Source organism: Leptosomus discolor, chromosome 9 (genome assembly GCF_034619465.1).
Source record: "Leptosomus discolor isolate bLepDis1 chromosome 9, bLepDis1.hap2, whole genome shotgun sequence".
In the NCBI taxonomy this organism is placed as follows: domain Eukaryota; kingdom Metazoa; phylum Chordata; class Aves; order Leptosomiformes; family Leptosomidae; genus Leptosomus; species Leptosomus discolor.
Window position 1 is genome coordinate 37,099,584 of NC_141399.1, and position 21,630 is coordinate 37,121,213.

Sequence of the window (21,630 nt, forward strand, 5' to 3'; positions counted from 1 at the left end):
GATTTCAGTTTACTCAGATTGACTCAGACTTAGCTGACATCCCTTGTGGCAGTTTTCCATTTCTGTCTCTGAAGTGTCATTCATTTTATTAATAAGAGGTAAACAAATTCTTTTAAAATCAAAATGTTTACTGCAAAGATGTACAGCAATGATGCTAGTTTTAAAAGGCAGGCATTAAACAGCTGAAGGGTAGTTAGAGGGTGAAGGACCTCATCTACCACCCACTGAAAGGAAATTTCAGGGGATATGCAGCCTTTTTATCCCAAATCTTACTACCGTTGCCACGACTGCTGGGTCAGCCAGCGGGCTCTTTGTTGAGGAGTGACTTGGAGGAACACTGAGGCATTTGCCATTGTTGTTATCCATGTCATAACAGGACTTGTTCAAAACCCTGAGAGACTTGGCAGTTTTGAGCCTTCGCAGAGGCCTCCTACACTCACTGTGATTGAAGGCACCTATGGCCCTCCTGGGATATTTCTCCCCAGCACACTTGCATGTGTAGATAAAAGCAGCAGTTGCATAGTGCAGGAACAATGTATGTATTCCACAAGCTGTGATTTTTGTCTAGTCCTGAGATGGATTGATGTAGAAAAATGGAAAGATATTTTCCTCATTAGTCATTCAGATCATCCACCTTAGCGTGATTGCTCACCCTTTGCTATTCTACAATCACCAACAAATCTATTGACTTCAGTGATCAATTATCTCTACAGTTCTTCAATGCCTGACACACAGCATTAGTACACTCGGTTGCCTCTGGATATTAGAGTCTTCACTCAGGAGTTGAGCAGCAACTTTTTTCCCTTCCTATCAAGTATTTTGCTGTAATTGCCTTCATCTCTGGCAGACTTCAGGGAAAAGCAGGGCGAAGTCTAACATATTGAAAGCTCTTTCAACTATATGTTCCAATTTCCTTCAGGCTGAAAAATTAAACCTCCCTCCCACTTTGTGGTCACAATCTCTCCTTGTTTTCCCGGGGCATCTTCCTTATTCTCTCCCTCAAGAGCTTGTTACCCTGGAAGTGTCTTCCAGCTGGTTGAGTCAGTCCAAAACCTTCTAAGGTTTTCATTCTTTTTTTAGTCACCCTGGGAGAAGAGAGATGGGCTTCTCCACAGTTAAGAAGGTCAGGCTATGGGACAGCGTGTAAAAGAAGCAGCATTTCTTACGAAAGACTCACCTCGTGTTCATCGTCATCATCATCTCCTTGAGCATCGTGGAGCAGCCTGGCAAGGAACTGCAGAGAAGAGCCTGCGCTGTCCATATCAGCGCCCCCTGCTCACCTCTGTAAAAAAAAGAAGTGAAGGTTGAAGAAAGAACAAAATGGGTTCTGCACTGTCCATGAAGCACGATTGTCCTGCTGGGTGTTCTGGAAGGAGGAAGTTTAGCCAAACTCTTGCATGCGTGATGTAAAAACCTATAAACTGGAATACAATCAGCCTTTCCTCCCTGTGCTCAGCCTGTGGGCTCTTCTGCTCCATAGGCATCAGTCGCAACCCCACCTCCAGCCTTACAGTGGCTGTGAGCTCGGGCAGGCCCCGTGTCGACCCGGGTTTGCAGCTGCTGCAGGCAGGGCCAGGGCAGCGGCCGGCCTTGGCTCAGGCCTGGCACGGAGCGGCCGGCAGGGTCTCCTCAGCGGCTGTGTGCCCGCCTGCCCGGCTCCAGGCCGGCTCAGGGCAGCCCCAGCTGGGGGCCCGAGCCGAGGGCGAGGGGACACGCGGCGTCAGGGAAACCCGCCCTCCCCACGGCCCCGCTCGCCGGCTGTACGGCGGCTCCCGCGGCACGGGCACCGTGGCAGCCCACCGTCCCCCAGACGCACCGGGCACGGCCGGGTCTCCAGCGGCAGCGAGCAGCCGCTCCGCCCGCCCCAGCGCCCCGTGCCGCCGCACGGCTACGGCCGCCCCCGGCCGCGTCCCGCGTCGCCGGGGCGACGGGGCGGTGCTGCCCCTCCCCGCCCCCTGTGGCCTCGCGAGCCAATCGGGCCGGGCCGCCCGCGAGCGGCGGCGGGACTGGCCAGTAGCAGCTGAGGGCGGGAAGCGCCGGGCGGTGGTTGGGAGGCGGGGGAGGAGAGGGGCGGGCGCGGAGCGGCGGTAAAGTGCGTCATCGGTGCGCGCGCGGCGGCTGGTGGCGGCCGGGGGAGCGGGGCCCGCGCTGGGGGAGCTGGGCCGCCGCCATCCGCCCCTGCCGGGCCCGGGTCTCCCGAACGGCGGCGGTCCGCCTCGCCGCCGCCGCCATGAGCCAGTTCAACTTCGGGTCGGGCGCGGCGGGCGGCGGCTTCACGCTGGGCACGCCGAAGACGGCCGCCACGACGGCCACGACCGGCTTCTCCTTCGCCACGCCTGCCGCGTCCGGGGGCTTCAGCTTCGGGAGCGCGGCCCAGCCGCCCGCCGGCAGCCAGCCCGCCGGGCCCTTCTCCTTCAGCAGGCCGGGCACCGCCGCGCAGCCCGCCAGCTTCAGCTTCGGGACGCCGGCGACGGCGACCGCGGCTGCGGCGGCGAACGTGTTCCCGCTGGGGTGAGCGGCGCGGGGGTGGGCCGGTGGCGGGGTGGGGGGTTGGCTTTGGCGAGCGGGCCAGGCCGCTGGGGAGCGGGAGCGGGCGGTGTCCTGCCCGTCGCTTTGGCGGCGCTTTGCGAGCGGGTCCCAGGGCAGCAAACGTGTTGGCCTCGTGCCTTGGGGTTCCCCCCGCCCCGTGGAAAGGCGCTCGGCCAGACCTGCCGCTGGTCCGTGCGGCCTTTTTGGGGCGGGTGTGAGGGGTAAGCGGTCGCCCGCTTTGGTCCGCCGTTGGGGCGTCGATGCTTGCGTGAAAAAGTGCGGAAAGTTGGCGTCGGAGCGCAGAACAGCGTCCTGCCGTTCCTGATCCCCACCGGGAGCGCTTCAGACTGCCTTTTCAGCCGAGTGGGACCGTTTTGTCCCGGGAAAGGCCGTGAGCTTTGAGGCTGTTCCTGAACTGCTGTCTGATGCCGGAGCTTGCCAGGTGGGAGCAGCGGGAAGGGAGCTCCAATGGGGACTAGCAGCAGAAGTTAGTTGAAAGCAGTAGTCTTGTGTAGAGGAAGTGCAGAGGGTGCTTATGAGCTGCGAGAGTAAGCAGCTGCACTTACACTGCCCTAAATGTCTGGTGGTGCCTGGAGGGGGGGTGGAGGTGATTGAGGGGGAGTCAGCACAAAGGGACCTAGCAGAGCATTGCGGGTGACAGGAGTCAATGTCAACATGGTCAAGTGCCCATCTGCTTGAAAGGTGGTTCCTGCTGTCAGCGAATGGTCTGTTTTCAGAAAGGCGACTCGGTACTTGCCTGCCTGGTACATCTGGAGCCGATTGGCTTCTTTTCTTTTCTTCTCTAGGGCAAGCACACCAAAAATAAACTTTGGAGGCAGTACTGCCGCTCCAGCTACTGGAATCACAGGGGGCTTTGGCTTTGGTAGCTCGGTACCCACCAGCGCGCCCTCGAGCCAAGCAGCGGCCCCTTCTGGCTTTGTGTTTGGATCTGCTGGCACCTCCACCGCTGCCCCGTCTGGGACAACCGGAGGGTTTACTTTTTCCAGTGGTACCACAACTCAGGCCGGAACAGCCGGCCTCAATACCAGCACTGCAGCTCCGCAAGCAGCGCCCACAGGGTTGACCTTTGGAGCGGCACCTACGGCTGCTGCCACCAGTGCTGCCACCTTGGGAGCTGCAACCCAGTCCACAGCCCCCTTCAACCTGGGGGGGCAGTCCGCAGGTGAGTGGGTGACGCATGAAATGGCAGCTGTAGTGAGGAAGGCTGTCGGCACGGGGGGCACCTGGGGATGGCAGGAGGTTCTGCAGCCTCGTGCTTCTGCTGGTGTGAGATGCAGCGGGCGACCAGAATCAGTGCTGCTTCTGATGCGCTTCTCCAGGGTCTTCTGTGAGGAGTAACAATTGCTCTTTAGCCTTTGGGCTTGGAGAGTGAGGCTGACATGATTGTGCCGGGGTGTGTGGAAGTGCCAGCTGCATTTGAAGCACCATTTTGTGGTTTTGGCGGGTTTGCTGGTGCAGGGGTAAAGGGCTTGGGGTGGTGGTGGGGTGCACTGCAGGATGTGCCAGGCCCCCGGAGCCAAGCCACCATTCACCTCCCTGACAGCAGGAGTCTGCCCGCTCCTGCAGAGTCTGGCAGAAGTTCAGTTTGCAGCTTTTGATTTGCTTGTGGGTGACAGTGCAGGCCTCGGCGGGAGGGTCGTCATCTCTGGGGGGAGGGTGATGTTCCTTTGTGTTAGAATCGTTCTTGAAAGCCTCTCTGCTAACGAGCTTGTTGACTCTAGTTCCTTTCCTGCATAACGGGGAGTATTTGTTACATTGACTGTTAGTGTTTTTCTCATCTTGTTGCTTCTAACTTGACTGTCGCTGTGATCAGCGGGAACTACAGTGTCTCTGTAGTAAAAGGTTTGTCTTTTCCTTATGCTGCTTGTTCCAGGTCTAAACTTTGGGTCACTGCCTTCAACAGCCACCACTAGTGCACCCACGGCAACGCTGACCACTAGTACCAGCCAGGCACCCGCTCTGTCCTTTGGAGCCAAACTTGGAGGTGGGAAGCGGTTTTAGGCAATAATTACTCAAGACCTTGTGAATGCGCTGTGCTTCTGGGGATAGTTTTCTAAGGTGGAGTCTGGAAATGGGCTGGAAGTGCTTGTTACTGGGAATTTGCAGTGGCATCAGTAATCTGTGACAGTTCGTACAGCCATTGACCTTACTGTCCTGTGCTTTCTGTTGTGTCCCACGTACCATGTTCTGTCCTGTACTTGTGGCTGGAGCGTAGTGGAGAGGAGCCACAGGTTTAGAGAGTACACTGGAAAAGAGATGGGGTTGAGGTAGAAAAAGAGGAAAAAGAGTTTAAGATTCTTACATCCATTACAACCTGATGTAGGTAGGGAAATTTGTGTCGCATTCTCAGCCTGATTGTACAAGGTTGACCCCTTTTCTGTTTGCAGTAACATCCACAGCTGCTACAACTGCCTCTACCACCACAACCTCCGTCCTCGGTTCAACGGGGCCTACACTGTTTGCGTCCGTAGTGAGTTCTGCAGCTCCGACGTCGTCGGCCACCACGGGCCTCTCGCGTAAGTCACAAAGTGCAGGTTTATCCATTGGGGGAACAACTGGGCAGTGTGGTTGGTGGTACCTGTGCCTCTCTGCAGTGGAGCAGCAGGTGCTGGGGTAATAGGGGAGAATTCCAAAGGCCAGCTTTCTCGCTGTTTGCCCCCTTCCCTCTTTGTGATTCCCTGCAAGCTGTCCTCCGTGGTGGGGCGTGGAGGGTTTTGTTCAAGCCAAGGCACGTTTTAGATGCACGGTGGGCAATCTGCACGGGGCACTTGGAGCTGTTTCTCTGTCTGGGTAGTATTGTCTCAGCTGAGCTTTCGAGTGATGTCTCAGCTGCTGTCTTCCAGGCCCCAGTGCCTTGAGTCTGCTTAGGTCTGCCTTTGACTCTTGTAGTAGCTTAGCACGTAGACTCATGCAGAGATTGCATTCCCTGCCTGCCGGTGTCCAGTACCCTTTGCTTATTTGAGCATCTGACAGCAGTTGAATGTTAGACAATTGAAAGCAGGTAAAGAGAAGGGACAGTAGCTTGGCAGCTGGGTTGATAATGTTGCCTGGAAGAATCGCAGAGCGTTCTGGCTGTTTTACAGTCAGCTGCCTTTTTTGGTGTCCCAGAATCCCAGAATGGTAGGGGTTAGAAGGGACCTCTGGAGATCATCTAGTGCAGCATTTTGTCATGTTGTATGTGGACGGATGATCCTTCACCTAAACAGTGGTCCTGGTTAATAGAAATAAAGACCAGATGGAGAGGAGTGAGCAGGCAGGGTAGAGCTTTTGAAAGGGGCGCTGCATTTGGTGGGTGACCCCAACTCTCCATGTTTGTCTTGTGTTTACAGTTGGTGCCCCTTCCACTGGGACAGCCAGTCTTGGAACGCTTGGGTTTGGATTAAAAGTTCCTGGGACCACAGCTGCTGCAACAAGCACTGCCACGAGTAAGAACTAGATGCTGAAGTAACATAGTATTTCTTTCTCTGCTCCTTCTTTTCCATCTCCCCAAATGCGCAGTTACTTATGACTTCCGAGAGCGAAGGGACTTTGGGTGAAGGAAGGCAGAGTAACATGCAGAGCTGAGTGCTGTGTTTGATTGGCAGCCTTCACGTGAAAGCCTGCAGTGGAACTGGCTGCTGCAGCGCGTTGGGATTCAGGACTGAACACCCTTCTCTGGATGCAGTTACTGGCCAGTTTTCCGTGTAATGACGTGGATGCTGCTCGGCTCTGAAGGTCTTTGTAAAGCCTGTTTCTGGAGTGACTGTGAAGAATTTGAGCTCAATGCCTAGAAGTGCTGTGACTGACAGTGGCATCTGGCATCTGACATCTGCTCTTCGCTTTGTGAAAGCGTAGAAATTGCACCATCCGCAGAGATGCGGGAGGGGAACTGGGTGTGCTGGTAGTTACTGGGCCTAATACTAAAACATGAGGAGACGGAGAGGAGTGTGTGGGCTAATGCAGTGTGTCTGACTAATGGCCAGGTTAAGTGCAGGCTGTCAGTTCCTCACTTCACCAGAACTGCTAGTCAGGCCTTTACAGTCGGCTGCTTTTGTGTCAAGGTCTGCTTCGTTCCCTTCTTGACAGCCGTGGGGTTTGGTTATTGTCCCTTCAAAGGGGCCAACTGGAGGTGACACAGCACTGCGCTTAGAAGCGTATATTGGACCTGTTCTTGATTGGTTAGCTAGCAGACGGGTCCTCTTCTGTTGCTTGACTTGCACCTCTTCTTTCAGGCACTACTTCTGCTTCTGGCTTTGCTTTGAATCTTAAGCCGTTAACTACGACTGGTGCCATTGGAGCTGTGACTTCTACAGCTGCCATAACCACCACCACCACAACGGGGTGAGTGTTTTGTTAAACTGACTGTTTGCCGGTGGGGGCAAGAGGCAGCGTTAGTGCTGGTATCTGGTGGAGGAAGGGGAAATGGGCGTTGTGACGTTTGTGTGTTGGTTTTTGATCTTGTGTTCTGTACTGCCTCGCGCTTCCTCTCAGTGCGCCTCCAGTGATGACTTATGCCCAGCTAGAGAGTCTGATAAACAAGTGGAGTCTGGAACTGGAAGACCAAGAGAAACACTTTCTCCATCAAGCTACCCAAGTTAATGCCTGGGATCGGATGCTGATAGAGAATGGAGAGAAGGTGAGGTGACATCCAGTGTACCCTGGTTTTGCTTGCTTAGGTAGGAGGCCTTCAGTGTCACAGTTGCAGCAAGCCAGGTTGTGGGACTTTGTGCTTGTGAAAAAATAGGTGTGAATGATATGTGGGTGCTTGTGAAAGAGTGGCTGTGTGCCTCTTCTGGTGTCCAGGCATTGCAGCGTGGAAATGGGTTCTGTGAGTTTACACTGTGGTAACAAGTGATGTTAGGGTGGAGCTTTCAAAGCCAAATCTCCTTTATTCAGTTCTTGTTCTGTAAAGCTTTGTGTAACTCTTCCTTGTTTCTAGTAGACATTTGCACGCCGCCGGCTTTCTTGTTCCACCGCTCTGCTTTTAAGAGTTGACTTTGACTTTTCATAGCATGATCAAGTGTCTTCTGTTTCCAGATTACTTCATTACACAAAGAAGTAGAGAAAGTGAAGCTTGATCAGAAGAGGTACGAAACCATGAGCACTTGAGATGATTTTTGTTTCTTTCTTGCATCTTCTTGCCCTGTGGTATGGCAGATGTAGAATGTGTGTAACCTCTAAGTTGAGTAGTTAACATTTTCTCTTTTCAGACTGGACCAGGAGCTAGACTTCATTCTGTCACAGCAGAAAGAGCTTGAAGACTTGTTGTCCCCCCTGGAGGAGTCTGTGAAGGAACAGAGCGGGACTATCTACTTGCAGCATGCAGATGAAGAACGGGAGAGGACGTAAGGAAAAATCTGCTTGGAACGTGTGATGAGCAGGCTGGTGTGGCGATGACCGGTCAGCCAGGAGTAGAGTTGGGATGCGTGACAATGCCGAGGGCTCAGCGGCCTTTGCCAGACGTGTAATCCCGTTTTATGCACAGCAACGTAGATTTGATGCGTTAGAAGTGGGGGAGCTGCAACTGGAAGCTCTTGAATGAGCATGAAAAGCTCTTTGGATGTTGGTCTAAACAGCAGTCTGGGAGAAGGAATCCGGACTAGCTGGTTCCTCCTGTTCTGACAAAACCCTCCAGCCATTGCTTGTGTCTCTCTGTATCTATCCAGAGAGAAAGAGGTTGGGAGTTACTCCCCCCGTGTGACAGAATGCCTCTCATGGTGCTGTTCCCATGTGTCTGTCAGCCTTGGCTGAAAGGTGTGGAAGCTAATTCTGACTGCCCAAAGTTGGTGTGACTGGGAGCAGGTCTTCTGAAGTTCACTTTACATGTTCTGACCTTGCTTCCCATGCGTTTGGCAGCTATAAACTGGCTGAAAACATAGATGCTCAGTTGAAGCATATGGCGCAGGATCTGAAGGACATCATTGAGCACTTGAATACATCAGGAGGCCCAGCGGACACAAGTGACCCGGTAAATCCAAGATTTATTTTGTATGTTGGTAAAAAGGCAAAGTTATTTAAACAGTTCTACCTCTTCATTTGTCCACTTGTGGATAGTCCATGCTTGTAGTTTCAGCATTGGAAGTGGTTTCTTTTTTTGTTCTTTGGTTGTTCCTCTTGTAAAACTCTTGTTATAACACAGCACAAGCCAGGCTGACTCATGTATTTACTCTGCAGTTCTGTTAATAGTTTTGGAAGTACCTCGCTCTAGTATGAAGTCTAGTTATTTGCTTGTTGTCTATTTTTTGCCCAGCTTACAGCTTGCTTCTTAACTTTGATCACTCTACCTGCTCCCTCCCTTGCATGTCTCTTGTGTCAAATCTAAACTTTACTCTGAACACCCTCTGTAGCTGCTGATGGCTTTTCTTTACGCTGCTCTTGTATCCTGATGAAACCAAATCTGAATTATCAGCTCTTTCTGAGATGGATGAAATTGATCTTGATACTCCCTGTGGCTTTACTGAGAAGCTTTTTTCCAGTAAAAATTTCCCTCCGTTATTGCTGACTTGAGGTTTTTTCCCCATTCCTTTTTACTTTTGCCACCTCAGGCCTGAGGTGATTAATGCCGTGGTGGTTCCTAGGTCTGAACTGGAAGAAGCCTGGGCACAGGCACGTACTCTAAACCAGTCTGTTTTCTGGATGGTGAAGAGAAGCAAAGTTGCTCCATAGATGTCCCTGGGAAGGCGGCCACTCAGTTAGCGGAGCCGTCCATAGGGAGGTTCGAGGGCATCGTGTTCCAAAGGCAGGGGCAGGCAGGCTGTCTCGTACTGCTCTTGGCTTTCCTGTATTGTGACGAGTGACTTGCACCTTCCCTTTCTCCTCAGCTTCAGCAGATCTGTAAAATTTTGAACGCGCACATGGATTCACTGCAGTGGATTGACCAGAACTCAGGTGAGTGGTCTTGCAGCTTTTTGGGAATGTAGATCGAAAGCCTGGAGCATGTGTGCAAGTGTTGCTTGAACATAGATGAATTCCTGAATTTCGTGAGGAATCTTCTCCTCCTTGCTGTCAGTGACACTGTCCCTTCTGTGCTTGAATTCTCCTGATGTGCATTAAAGGCCTCGGCTGAGAAGTAATTCCTGGCCAGTGCAAATGTTTTACAAAAGCGCAGTGCTTGAACTGCCTCAGTGCAAAGCAGAGAACTTGAAAACCTTGTGCTTTATTCTGGGAAACGAAGGTTCAGTATTTGAGCTTACTTCTAAAGTGTTGTGGGGTTTCCCTTTGGAATAGGAAAATCGGTGAGGGGGTGGCGTGTGCGTGTTGAATGTTCTCATCATCCTCCCTGGAAGTGAGATCCAGGTAGGACGGAGCAGCGTGCGTTTGTCTGCGGGCGCGGTAACTCCGGGGTGGTCGTGTGGAAATGCCACAGTAGCAGCCACTGGAGATGTAGTGGCAGAGCAGAAGGTGCGCTCAGACGGCGAAAACTCGGCAGCGTAGTTACTGTTGTTTGTTGACTTGGACTCACCCTGAACTGGTACAGCACGGTGCCGTACTGGAAACCATGAGGAAAAGGGAACTCTCCTCGCCGGGGGTGCCTCCTTGCGAGGGATTCCAGAACTGTTCCAGGGTTTGGATTTGAAGTGATGCCGGCTGCGAGGCGGGGGCACGGCAGGGTAAAGGAGCGCTGCCCTCCCCAGCCCCAAAGTGCACTGTCGGGCTGCAGCGCTGGGGCAGCGCTCCCACCGGGTGTGCTGCTGGGGTGAGAGCAGGCCCCTGCTGTCCGTGTTGAAATGGTGTTGCTGGCTGAGGTCAGGGCTGAGTCTGCCTTCTCCTGCCGGAGCGCAGATGTTAACTTCTGCATTCCAGATGTGCCTGTGTTGTGGGATCTGGTGCAGCTCCTGCGGCATCAGCCTTCTGACTGACAGAATGTGTGTGTGTGTGAAAATAGCGACCTCTTTCCTTTGAATTCTCCCGGAAAGGAGATGCATTTTTTCCTTTGTCATTCAGTACCAAAGAAATTGTCTTGTCAGTTAATAACGATTCATTGTCTTTGCTTGCGTTCTAGGGTGACTGTAAGATTAATGACTTGTTTCTCCCACAGCCGTGCTGCAGAGGAAGGTAGAAGAGGTTACAAAGGTTTGCGAGAGCCGCCGCAAGGAGCAAGAGCGCAGTTTTCGGATCACATTTGATTGAACGACTGAACGTTTAAAGGGTTAATGTAAAATCTCTACAGAAAACAGATTGTTGGGGACGTAGGACTCAAATGATGATCTGGGTTGGTTTGTTTTCCTGCAGTGAAATGTGTTGTGTGTTCCAAGGCCAGTCTTTGCAGTGCCTGACCAGAGTTCACCCACACCAGTCTGAGAGACTGCATGAAGTTTGTGCAGAAAGTATGTGCTCTTCGTCTCTGTTCTTATAACTGCATGCGGACTGGTGAGAAGCAAAACGCTGCCCCTGAGGGATTTAGGCAGTATGTGACTCCACGGCTGAGCTCTCCAGTACTTATATGTAACTTGAGCATGTTCAACTGGGACTTTGTGAGCTTTTATTCGGGTCCTTAGAGGTGAATGAAGAGCTGTCCTCAGAAGGAGCTGCAGCAGTGAGAGACTCACATGCCCCATATCGCTAGCTGGAGTTTGAGTTTGTTAGGTGTGCTTCCACTTGTGAAAGTGGGCCTTGTTTTCTGTACTTCTGGCAATAAACTGCTTTTGTGCTGGTGCCTGTAAGCAGAATTTCTACGCAAATAAAAATGATTAGATGTGCCAGTAGAAAACTGGAACTTTTGTGGTGATTTGGTGTGGGTGGCCTGTTTGGGTGCAAGGGAGCAGGAAGGAATATGGTCAGTAAGTCCGCTGCGAAGACCTTTGAGGAGACAGGGTGGTATCACTGCTTTTTGATGAAGTGTGGCTGTAATGCTCGTTCCGATGTCTCTTTACTAACAGAGGGAGGGGAATGACCACGTATGTAGCAGAACTGCCCTCGTACTCAATTCTCTGCTGTGGTTTTTGCTCCTGTTGTGCAAAATGCTGAAGGGGCGCAAATAATGCCTAATGGGCTTTGCTTTGTTTGCCTTCCTCTGCCTGCAGCCCATCTGCCTTGTCTTATGTGGTGTTCCCTGGAAAAAAGGGAGGGACCTGCTTCCTCGAGGAATTTACGGACTCTAATGGTCCTAACCACTGGTGAGCTGCCCTTAACTATTTTTTCCTGTGAGCTGTTTTCATCGTCTTTAAAGGAGCAGGAGGGCAGTCTCATAGGTACTGTGGGGGAGGCACGGGAAACCCTTGCAGAGGGCCCCAGGCGCTTCACTACGGCGTTTCACCGGGCAGCGGGGCCGTTGAACTCCCTCACCGACGGCTAGGTGTACCGAGCTCCACCCGAGGCTGGCGGTGACCGGCAGACGGAAATACCGGGGTCCCACCGGGCCCGGCGGCCCCGCTCGATGGCGCCGGCCCCGCCCGGCCCTTCCGGGCCGCGGTTCCCAGCGGCCCCTGCGCCGCGGCCGGGCGGCGCTCGCGGGCGCTGCTGGGGGTTGGAGTCCGGGCGGCGGCGCAGGCTGGGGGGCCGCCGCCATGCGGAGGTGAGCGGGGCCGGGAGCGGGCCCGGGCCGGTCTCCGCTGGCTCCGGGCGAGGCTTCCTCGTCTTTCAAAGCAGCCGGCGTGGGGCGAGTCGGCCGTGCCTCCGGCTGACAGCGCGGCCCGGGCGTTCCTCCGGCGCCGCGGCGGGCGCGACGTTCCTGTGGAGGCGGCGATGCCTTGGAAAGCTGATTTTGGGGGGGGGGGGGGGGGGGCGGTCCGCTGGCGGCGTCAAACCCGCCTTGAGCTCCCGTAGTCCCAAAAGGGGCAGCGAAAAGTTTCACCTGAAACTGGGCCGCGTCCCCACCCCTCGCCGGTGCGGCGTCGGCCCGAAAGGGCTTCCCGGGGCTGGCGTGGGCTTCCCCTCCCGCGCTCCGGGCAGGCTGAGCCGCGCGGGTGCCGGTGGCCTGGTCCTGCGGCACCCGGCGCCTCGGCAGAAGCCCGTGGGGTAGGAGCGGTGGCTCCGAGAGAGGGGTCAGCAGGGCCCCTGCTGCCACGCGAAGGCGTGTGCTGTCTGCAGGGTGATCGTGGGGGTGGTGTCTGTCTGTCTGTCTGTCTGCGTGGAAGCAGGTGACACCGGGAAGGGAAAAGGGAGCTTTCCATAGAGTGCTGCTCAAATTTGCTGTTTCTCTTTGCCCTCACAGTTTTCTTTCTGTCTTGGCTCGTTGAAACTAGCAATGTCTGTTTAGATACTGGTAACAAAACAACTTTCCAGAAAGAAAAATAACATTGCATGTGAAAGCTCCCTGCAGTGTTTTTATTTTTAGTCTTCTTAAAGTAGTCCCAAATCTGTTCGCTTTTCTAGTTAACATTAGTGGGAGCTTTAGTCAAGTAGTTTTGGTTCCCTGTTGCGCTTTAAACCCTGTAAAAACAGTGAAGGAGGTAGAGATGCTGCCGTGGTGGTGTGTTTTGAGCAGTGTTTTTCCTGTTGCCTTACTGACCGCCTTTGTGCCATGCTTGTGTGTTCCAGGGTCAACAGCAGTCTGTCCAGCGATGAGCTCCTCCTGGAAGACTTGGAGACTGAAGGAGAGAGGCAGCTGAAGAGCCTTCTTCACCACCAGCTTGATACCACTGTCTCCATCGAGCAGTAAGTCCTGATCTGGCCCCTGGGGGGCCTGCTGGAGGGGCCGGTGAGCAGAGTCTGGCCGTGTGAGGGGCAGCAGCAGTGTTACCTCACTGGGGCCTCCTCCCCAGGGACGTGTTTGGTGCAGGCTGTCATCTGCCAAAACAGCTACACAAGCCCTTCCTCCTTCCTTTGCTGGGTCTCCTTTGCAGACACCACAGCAGAAGATAAGCACTCCTTGTCTCCTGGAACAAATGCTGGGGCTGACTTATTTTAGCCCATTACATGAAAATAACTGATTTGCCTGGGCTAGATGCGGGGGTGAGTTTCTAGGCTGGGGAGCTCATCCCCACCAGGTTGGCCTTCATTTGCATCTGCAGGATGTTTGTTGTTACATGAGGTGCCTCCTGCCCATGGTGGGGCAGATTCCTGCCCTGCGGGATCTTGTGGGCTTGGAAAAGGGTCAGGAGAGCGTGGCTCAGTTGTGTTTTGGAAACGTGGCATGTCAGCCTAGGTGCAGCAGGACCAAGCATGGTTGGGGAGAGAGGCCAGCCCCTTCCTATTCCCTCAGTTTCTCAGTGCTAAGTTGTGTCTGCTGTTCTGTTGCTTTGGGTTACAGGTGCAAGTCAAAGCGGAGATGCTTCGCCCCTGCAGCTTTTTACAAGCCTTTTGGGGAAGAGGCTGCGGGGGCTTTGACCTTGTCACAGTTCCAGGCCCTGCAGGAGAGCAACAAAGAAACTGCCTCTCTTCGGGAACTGGGCCTCTCCGACTCGGAGATCCTGCTCTGGAAGAACCGGGCTTCAGCAGGCAAGGTAGCCATGCTCTGCTCTAATGTGAATATAGTCATGTCCCTCTAACCCCATGGCCTGTGGCACCCTGGTAGAAGATTCAAGTCCTCTGTAAAGCCCTCTGGTAATGAATGGCTGCTCCATGTATCTCTTGCCTTTAGGCCAGCACGATCCCACGTTTCTTCTGGCCTGTTTTCTTTGGGGGACTGGTCTGTGCTAAAAGCTATGGTGGAAAGAAGGGTTGGTCCTTTGGAACACAGCAGTACGGGACTATATTCCTGCTTCTGCCTTGATGGTCTCAAGCAAATCAATTCACCTGTTTATACCTGTGTAAGAAGGATTTAAAGGCTCGAGGAGAAAAAGGAGGAAACACTTCAAAATGCCTCAACCTCCTCCTTTCTGTATTGTGACCCATCCCTAGATCCCATGGTTGGCTTGGGATGGCTGTCTGTAGGGGTGGTTTTGTATGTTCTCCTCGGGGGCTTTCAGATGCTTCAAGGGACTGGAAACAGCAATATCAAAACAGCAGTGCAGAGCTGTTAGACCCAGTGTGTGATTGCAATGACATGCTCCTCTTTGGGTGTGGTTTGCAGCAGAGCGGTGCTGAAGCGGGTTGGTCCCCTTCCCTACTTTCAGCCTTTCTTTCACATTCCAGAGCCAAGGGGCTTTTGGGGCTGTCAGGGCTGTCCTGTGTCAGGTGCACTGGAGTGTCCTGCTCTTAATTTTGTAAACCAGGAAGTGCAAAACGGGATGACCCTTGGGTTCCATCTGTCTCTCCTCCTCTTCCTGAGCAATAGCTGTGTGCAGGAGGAAGCCATCTGCGGTAATCATGGGTTTGCCTCCCTTCAGCTGATGTCATTATTTAAATGCAAACCCAGCTCTGGTGTGGCCTGCATTAAAGCTTGGTTTAGAGAGGGGTGGTGTTAAGTTTATGAAAATTGATGCCAGTGCTGCCAGCTGTTGTATTTGGTGTGAAATCAGTTCCGGGATGTTTAGAAGTAAAAATTAGCATGCAAAACCCTGCTCTGACAGAAAGAACCAGTGGCATTAGGATACATCTTCTACAGCTTGTGAGAGAAGAAGAATATTTAGAGAGAAGGCCCAAGTCAGGTAGCAACTTTGTCTGTGGAGGCCCTGAGTGAAAGATTCCACCAAAGAGGAATCAGCTGAGACAGGACTTCAGATTGCCAGCAGAGCTCTCAGCACGGTACTGAGTGCAGGCTTCTGTTATTTTAAGCTGCTAAGTTGCAGCTTTTTTTGAAAACAGAGTACTTCAAATTATTTCCCAGAATTGCTTTTCCATATAAACAGCCTTTTGTGCCCCAGGGAAGCTGTGAAGTGGTGAGTGGAAGCGGTGCAGATGTGGACCCATGCAGTCAGGCAGGAAGGGAGAGGTACTCATGGGAAAGTGTTAGTTAGATTGTGCTCAGTGCAGGGAGAAAGCCTGGTTTCTTGCTCGAGGCAGAAGGATCTGCCACAGTAATTCTCAAACTAAATTTGAGAAAAGAAAACCCACTTACAGTCCCCAAAAGGTGTGTTCTTTGGATTCTGAGAGAGGTGTATGGGGGAGCAGAAATGCCCTTCCAGAAGCTGGGGTATGCCTCTCTGCTTTGGCAGCACAAGTCTGGTGAATCTTAGCTGTGCTCTGGCCCCATGCAGTGGGGTGTATACAGGACTGCTTGCTCGTAGCCAGGTTAGCTGGGAGGCCTGTGCTGCAGTAGCTGGGTGGTTTCTGGGAGCTGGCTCATGTGAAGCTGGTCAGGAGTTTAGTCCTCAGCATAAACCTACCCTCAGGTGCCAAACAGTGGCTTGGGTCCACTTTCCAGCAAATAAAGTTCTCCCAGTGACGCTAGGGTCATAGACCAAAAGTTTGGTGGAAACTTGAGCTTGGTGATACCATAGGTGTGGCAAAAGAAATGCCAAAGGGGGGTTGTGCAGTTACTGTAGGTGGCCTTAGAAAATGGCTATAGCTGGCAGAGGCAGGGACTGCTGGGACAGAGGGACACAGACACCATCCCACAGTGAGGCCAGGGAAAGGAAAGCGGTACAGAAAGGTCAAGAGAAAGGGGCTGTTTCTCCACTTCTCTCAAGAACTGAGGCTTGCTGAGTGGTTGTATTCCTGTCCTGCCCTTGCAGTAACAGGACTTCTTGGTGACCTGCTCTTTGGGGGCTGGTTCCTAGTTGCACCCGCTCCGGGGCTGGAGGATGTGACTGCTGGCTGAGTCTCTGAAAAGGAGGCATGTGGTGTATCTGAGCAAACCTGTTCCTGTCTTCTAGGGCTCTGGGCTGGGAGCAGCCCCGGAGGCCACGCAGGACCGACTCCATGCCATCCAGGAGAAGATGGAAGAGCGTCAGCGCATACTTTCTCTGCCCCAGAGGTTTGCTGGTAGCAAACAGCTGAGCCGGCGGGAGATGGAGATTGAAAATGCCCTCTTTCAGGGAACAGACCGCCACTCCTTCCTCCGGGCGCTCTACCATGAAGGTTTGTGGGCTCAAGGCTGTTGCTGTCTTTGCTCCAGCATGGAGAGCTGGGCTGTGTGGGAGTGCGACACGTTTCTGTCTGGTCTCCTGTCCCTGAAGACATAGTTCTGTTTTGGTACTGTGTAGGAGGAGATATTTTCCTGAGCAGACAAAGAGTGGGCTCTCTGAAGGGTTTAATACAGAGGCTTGTAAAGTCCATCTCTGTTTGGAAAGCGTGGATCTCGTGGCTGTGCTGCATGTACTGCCGAGCCCAGCATGGTACGTGGAAGCTGGGGTTATGCTTTGGTAGAGCCCAGAGGTGCCTGCCGAGCTGCACCGAGTGACGCGAGGTGCCTGTGTGGGGCTGGAGATCGTCCCTTCTCTGGTTTAACTGCGGTCTGGCAAGAGTGGGAAGGAAGGAAGGGCACAGAGCAGGAGAGAGTAGGAGTGACTTGTGGAAGGCACCTCCCAGTAGTCGAAGTGGAATTGGAGCCCAGTTGCTAATTCCTAGTACCATGGCCACAGGATGACAGCACTGCTTGCCCCAGCAGTGTTGTCCCCGAGTCTGTGGCTTAGTGTGACTTTCCTGGATGGAGAGTCAAGTATTGTCCAGAGATGGCAAACACTGCTTCAGTCTGCTTTAGTTGGAGAACATGTGGGCATGAAGCTCCAGTCCAGACTGATTTTTGTCTGTAAGACAGTATTAAATAGAAGATTAGGAGGAACTTCTAAACTCCGCTTTGATGCTGCTGCTGTTCAGACTATAATGTCCAGCTGACCCGGGGTTGTCTGACCCCTGCTCCCTCCTTTGGTGTCAGTGTTGTGGCATTTAGGAAAACCAAGAGGCGGCAAAGTTGAGGCTTGTAGACTGGGAGATACCCCTCTCACTTCTGTCCTCATTTCCATTAAACAGAGTAAAGGAGATACCATTGGTCAGTCCGTGCCATGGACCTTCTTTAAACCCAGGAGCTTAATCTGATATTGTCCCTGGAAGCAAAACGTTTATATTCCATATAGTGATGTAGAAAGGCAGTGTGGCATAACCTGGCCATCCATGCAGGAGGAGGAAGGTGCGTTGAAGGAGTCACTAGAATGTGCTGAAATGTGACTGCAGATAAGTATCGAGGACACCTCTGGAAGAAATGAGCTCTGCACAAAGTGCTGGTAGAGCTGCTGCTCTCTGCAGGTTCATCCTGAGCTGTGACACCAGCGGGCTGCTGGGGCTATTCTTGTTTTAAATAACCTCAGGGCCTCGTTGGCAGATGCATGGAGGCTAGCTTGGAACAAAGTTTCTCCTGTCTGTGTCTCTTCCTGCAGTCTGTGCTTTTTCCAGGTTCTTGCTGGTAGTCACATTGCCATGTTTCTCCGTTGTGGATTAGATGACACTCAGAAGAGGGTAACAGATGAAAAGGACCCCATGGTTCATCTGGAGAGTGTTTACCAAGAGCTGCTGAGCAAGAAGTGGCCTGAAGAAGTCCAGCCTACCAAGAGTGACCCATGCTTGTGCCCTTCCCTGGCCCTGCAGGGGCCTGTGGCAGAGGAGTCATCGCTTCCAGAGCAGGAAGAGCAGGCAGAACAGGCGAGAAGTTCCAGCCTTCCTGCAACAAGACCCCACAAATCCCCTCCAAGGTTTGTGATTATCAAAGAGCCTGTAGAGTTTGTGCCGGAAGAGGAGATCCGCAAGAACCGTCTCTCAGAGCAAGAACTCCGGAATATACCCCGGTTCTCATCCTACCATCCTGGGGAGCCCAACAAGGTATGTCGAGGTGAACTAAGTTTTATTCTTCTTCCTTGCTAGCATGCCCTGAGGCTCCTTCAGCAGGCAAAGGCTCCTCTTTGCGTTGCCTGGAGGGTGCTTGATTGATCCTCCTGGCCACGGGGGAACAGCCTCCACTCTGGGAGGGGACCTTTGGCTCTAGTGGGAAGTCACCCAGCCTGGCAGAGAGCTGTACTTTCAGACCCCAGCCCTTCCCGGCTCTGGCAGGTCACTAGTCAAGATGTGTTCTCCCTGTTTAGGCCTGACTGAAACCCCTGTCACTTTACTCAAACTGTGCTTGACTGGTAGCTGGAGCTTGTTGTGTTTTATAAATAACTGCAGCTACCAGCACTTGGTGCAGGCAAGTATGATGATTCCTTGAGTCCAGAGCTGCCTTTCTTTGTATACCCACCTGTCTTCCAAACTCCACCGTTAGCATGTGGGTGGAAGAAGGACTCTGGGATGGCAAAGAGGCCGAACTAATTTATACCTTTGAGGTGTACAGACTTGGGACCAGGTTGAAAGGTGCCTGTTTACGTGGCACAGGCCAGCTGACCCTCTGTGTGTCTGGAACAGGTGCTGTATTTGAAGAACCTGGGCCCTCGAGTGACAATGAAGGACCTAGTGTCCTTGTTTGCTCGATTCCAGAAGGAGGACAGCCCACCGATCCAGTTCCGCCTCCTGAGTGGCCGGATGAGGGGTCAGGCTTTCATCACCTTCCCTGGTGAGTCACTGCCTCACGCCTCTCCGTTCTCCCCTGACCCATGAAGGTGCCATATCCTCCTGCAGGCCACTGGCCTGGTGCCAAGCCTGCTCTCTGAGGAGGAGGGTTCACTCTCTCTTCTTCTCATCACGTCTTTTCCCTGGATTGGAAGAGGATTCATCAAAACAGAAGGGATACAGCCTCTTACGTGCCATATTTATATTCACCATGTCACTCTGGCGGGAGGATCCCAGTGCTGCACTGTACTGTGGTGCAGGCTGAGGGTCCGTGAGCTAGGAACTTCTGTGTGAAGGCCACGTGTGTCTGTGCCAGAACTTGCAGTGTAACTTGTGCCCATTTTGCTCTCTTGTTGCAGATATTCAGTCGGCCCAGGATGCCATGCTGTTGGTAAATGGGTACAATCTGCAGGGGAAGCCGCTGGTGATAGAATTTGGGAAAAGCAAGGGGCATTCGCCAGAGAGTGACTCTGCCATCCCCTGCTCCTCTGCTGGAGAGAACCCCCCTGGCAAGTAAGGGGTGGCTAACTGGGAACGTTGTGGATTTTCATGGGCCGTAGGAACGCCTTGTTTGTAACTGGAACAGTGAAGGACTCTTGGGAGTTAACGTGCAGGTCCACAAATCTCAAAGTAGGGAAGGGAGAGAGCTGGGGACTAGGCTCTTCTTGAGAGAGATGGGCACTGTCTTCTCACGGTAGGGGTGTACTGGCTTTTTCGTTCTGTTCTACATGTGTGTCTGCCTTCTCAGCCCTTTGTGGCAAGAAGGGAGGGAGGAAGCCATGTAAATAAATGTATTTATTATGGTATTTCCTTAGTGTGTGTTTATTCACCTTTGTCCTGCACAAGTCTCCTAGAGCCAAGGGTGCTGTACTCTGCTGATGCAGGACTGTGTCAGCAGAGTTCAGTCCTGGCCTCTGTGCTGGGAGCTGGACTACCTGACTCTTGCAGGGGCTCGTGGGGCTGCTGCCCTGTCTCTGGTGGCAGCAGGTATGTTGCTTTAGGACAAGAAAAAAGGCTGCCCCTCTTCTTCCAGACACTTTGGCTGCACAGGTATCTAATTGCACAGGTGCTTTATGATGGCAAGTGTGTCTTGGCTCCTGGCTGGAGAGCAGCCCTGTGGGAAGGGACCCGGGGGTCTTGGTGGGCGACAAGCTCGACATGAGTGAACACTGTGCTGCAGCGGCAAAGAAAGCCAACAGGATGCTGGGTTGCATTAACAAGGGCATCACCAGCAGAGATAAAGAAGTCATTATTCCGCTCTACTCAGTGCTGATCAGACCACACCTTGAGCACTGCATTCGGTTTTGGTCCCTGCTATACAAAAAAGATGTGCACAAGCTGGAAAGGGTCCAGAGAAGGGCCACAAAGATGATCAGAGGACTGGAAGACCTGCCACATGAAGAAAGGCTGAGAAAACTGGGTATGTTCAGCCTTGAGAAGGAAAGGCTTAGGGGAGACCTTATTACCGTGTACCAGTACATAAAGGGTGGCTACCAAGAAGCTGGAGACTCCCTTTTTACGAGGGGTCACATGGAAATGACAAGGGGTAACGGATACAAGTTACTCCTGGGGAGATTTCAATTGGACTCCAGAAGGACCTTTTTCACCATGAGGACAATTGGACATTGGAATAATCTCCCAAGGGAAGTGGTGGATTCCCGCACATTGGACAGTTTTAAGACTCAGCTTGACAGGGTGCTGGGCCATATCATTTAAACCCTATTTTTACCTTGAAAGGTTGGACTAGATGATTCCTGAGGTCCCTTCCAACCTGGGATTCTATAATTCTGTGAATCTATGACTAGATGTTGGTTATTTGGGTCCTTGGAGCATGCTGATTCTCCTTGCCAGCACCTGCTCCTAGGCCACCCCAATTCAAACCAGGACAATTCCCCCTCCTCCTACGTGCTTTAAAGGTCATTTTGTGCCATGAATTTCTGTGCTTATATTAGTAGGAAAAAATTGACCAAAGATGAAAAGGTATTACTTAAATTTTGTACCTACGTACTTAGTCAGGAATTGCAGAAGCAACAAAGCTGCTTTCCTCTTTTGTAGCTTCACAGTTGTTCACATCTGTGTGCTAATGCTCCCTCCAGGGATTGCACAGCCTCTGTGTTTTGAGATGGTTTGCAGGAGTGCAGCAGGTTAGAAACCTGTAGTGGTAGTGCCCAAGTAGTAGTGGTTTTCCACTTGCTTTCAAAGGTGCTTTGGCCTTGCATAGTATGTGTGCATGAAATAACACATCCTTGAGATTTGGAGTTTAGCACCTGTTGTATACAGGTGAAGTAGCATTGTATTGGAAAGCACATGATGACTGCATACATCAGAAGTGCGTGAGCTCTGACTCTAAGAAGTAAGCAAATTAAAATATATTTAGACAAAAAGTGGTTAGTGAAATATTTTAATCCTAAACCCACAGTTCCCCATCTAATAGTGGTCTGTCTAGAACTGAATTTGTGAAACTGGAGTCTGCTGAATGAGAGCTCAGTCTTCTTTGATGAACCTTGGTGTCGTTAGTTTTTAAGATTTCTTCAGCCTTGACTGGGTGTGCTTGATTCAGTTTTGTAAACATTGGTCATTCATCTTTTAATCACAAGTGAAGTTATTAGTCATTAGTTATCTCATTTGTGATGTACTCCAAGGCCGTTTTCTTCAGCCAGATCTTGCCTGTTCTGTTATCAGGGTAATATAAACTTGTATCAGGGTTTTTATTAAAGCTGTAACCAAGGCGTGTTTTGCCTTGGCAGTGACAGACCGACTCCACTTAGCGCAGCTGTGTCCAACTCCCCTGCAGTCAGTTTTACG

The 21,630-nt window shown here is 52.4% G+C and overlaps 2 protein-coding genes across 3 annotated transcripts; both read left to right on the forward strand.

The window, feature by feature from the left end:
* Positions 1-2,230: 2,230 nt before the first annotated feature.
* On the forward strand, positions 2,231-10,810 carry LOC147414916 (nuclear pore glycoprotein p62-like). Of its 2 annotated transcripts, none has more exons than XM_086470549.1 (12): positions 2,231-2,511; positions 3,336-3,712; positions 4,424-4,534; positions 4,938-5,066; positions 5,880-5,975; positions 6,762-6,870; positions 7,021-7,165; positions 7,567-7,616; positions 7,740-7,874; positions 8,386-8,497; positions 9,351-9,417; positions 10,568-10,810. In XM_086470549.1, the coding sequence occupies exons 1-12, from the start codon at positions 2,231-2,233 to the stop codon at positions 10,657-10,659; spliced, it is 1,704 nt and encodes a 567-aa protein (XP_086326675.1). In that variant the 3' UTR covers positions 10,660-10,810. The 2 variants fall into 2 exon arrangements, with proteins under 2 accessions (XP_086326675.1, XP_086326676.1); XM_086470550.1 differs by lacking the exon at positions 2,231-2,511 and adding an exon at positions 2,946-2,971.
* Positions 10,811-12,976: 2,166 nt separating this feature from the next.
* Positions 12,977-19,632, forward strand: RBM41 (RNA binding motif protein 41). Its single transcript, XM_009953020.2, has 6 exons — positions 12,977-13,125; positions 13,721-13,913; positions 16,167-16,371; positions 17,729-18,105; positions 18,682-18,829; positions 19,185-19,632. The coding sequence occupies exons 1-6, from the start codon at positions 12,992-12,994 to the stop codon at positions 19,340-19,342; spliced, it is 1,215 nt and encodes a 404-aa protein (XP_009951322.2). The 5' UTR covers positions 12,977-12,991; the 3' UTR covers positions 19,343-19,632.
* The last annotated feature ends 1,998 nt before the right edge of the window (positions 19,633-21,630 follow it).

What these genes read in the sequence shown, in the direction of transcription:
- LOC147414916 (XM_086470549.1), top strand. Translation starts at nt 2,231, where the DNA reads ATGAGCCAGTTCAACTTCGGGTCGGGCGCGGCGGGCGGCGGCTTCACG. An exon ending in GATGAAGAACGGGAGAGGAC is followed by an intron (nt 7,875 to 8,385) that starts GTAAGGAAAAAT and finishes TGCGTTTGGCAG; the next exon opens with CTATAAACTGGCTGAAAACA. An exon ending in CAGCGGACACAAGTGACCCG is followed by an intron (nt 8,498 to 9,350) that starts GTAAATCCAAGA and finishes CTTTCTCCTCAG; the next exon opens with CTTCAGCAGATCTGTAAAAT.
- RBM41 (XM_009953020.2), top strand. Translation starts at nt 12,992, where the DNA reads ATGCTTGTGTGTTCCAGGGTCAACAGCAGTCTGTCCAGCGATGAGCTC. An exon ending in ATCCTGGGGAGCCCAACAAG is followed by an intron (nt 18,106 to 18,681) that starts GTATGTCGAGGT and finishes TGTCTGGAACAG; the next exon opens with GTGCTGTATTTGAAGAACCT. An exon ending in GGCTTTCATCACCTTCCCTG is followed by an intron (nt 18,830 to 19,184) that starts GTGAGTCACTGC and finishes CTCTTGTTGCAG; the next exon opens with ATATTCAGTCGGCCCAGGAT.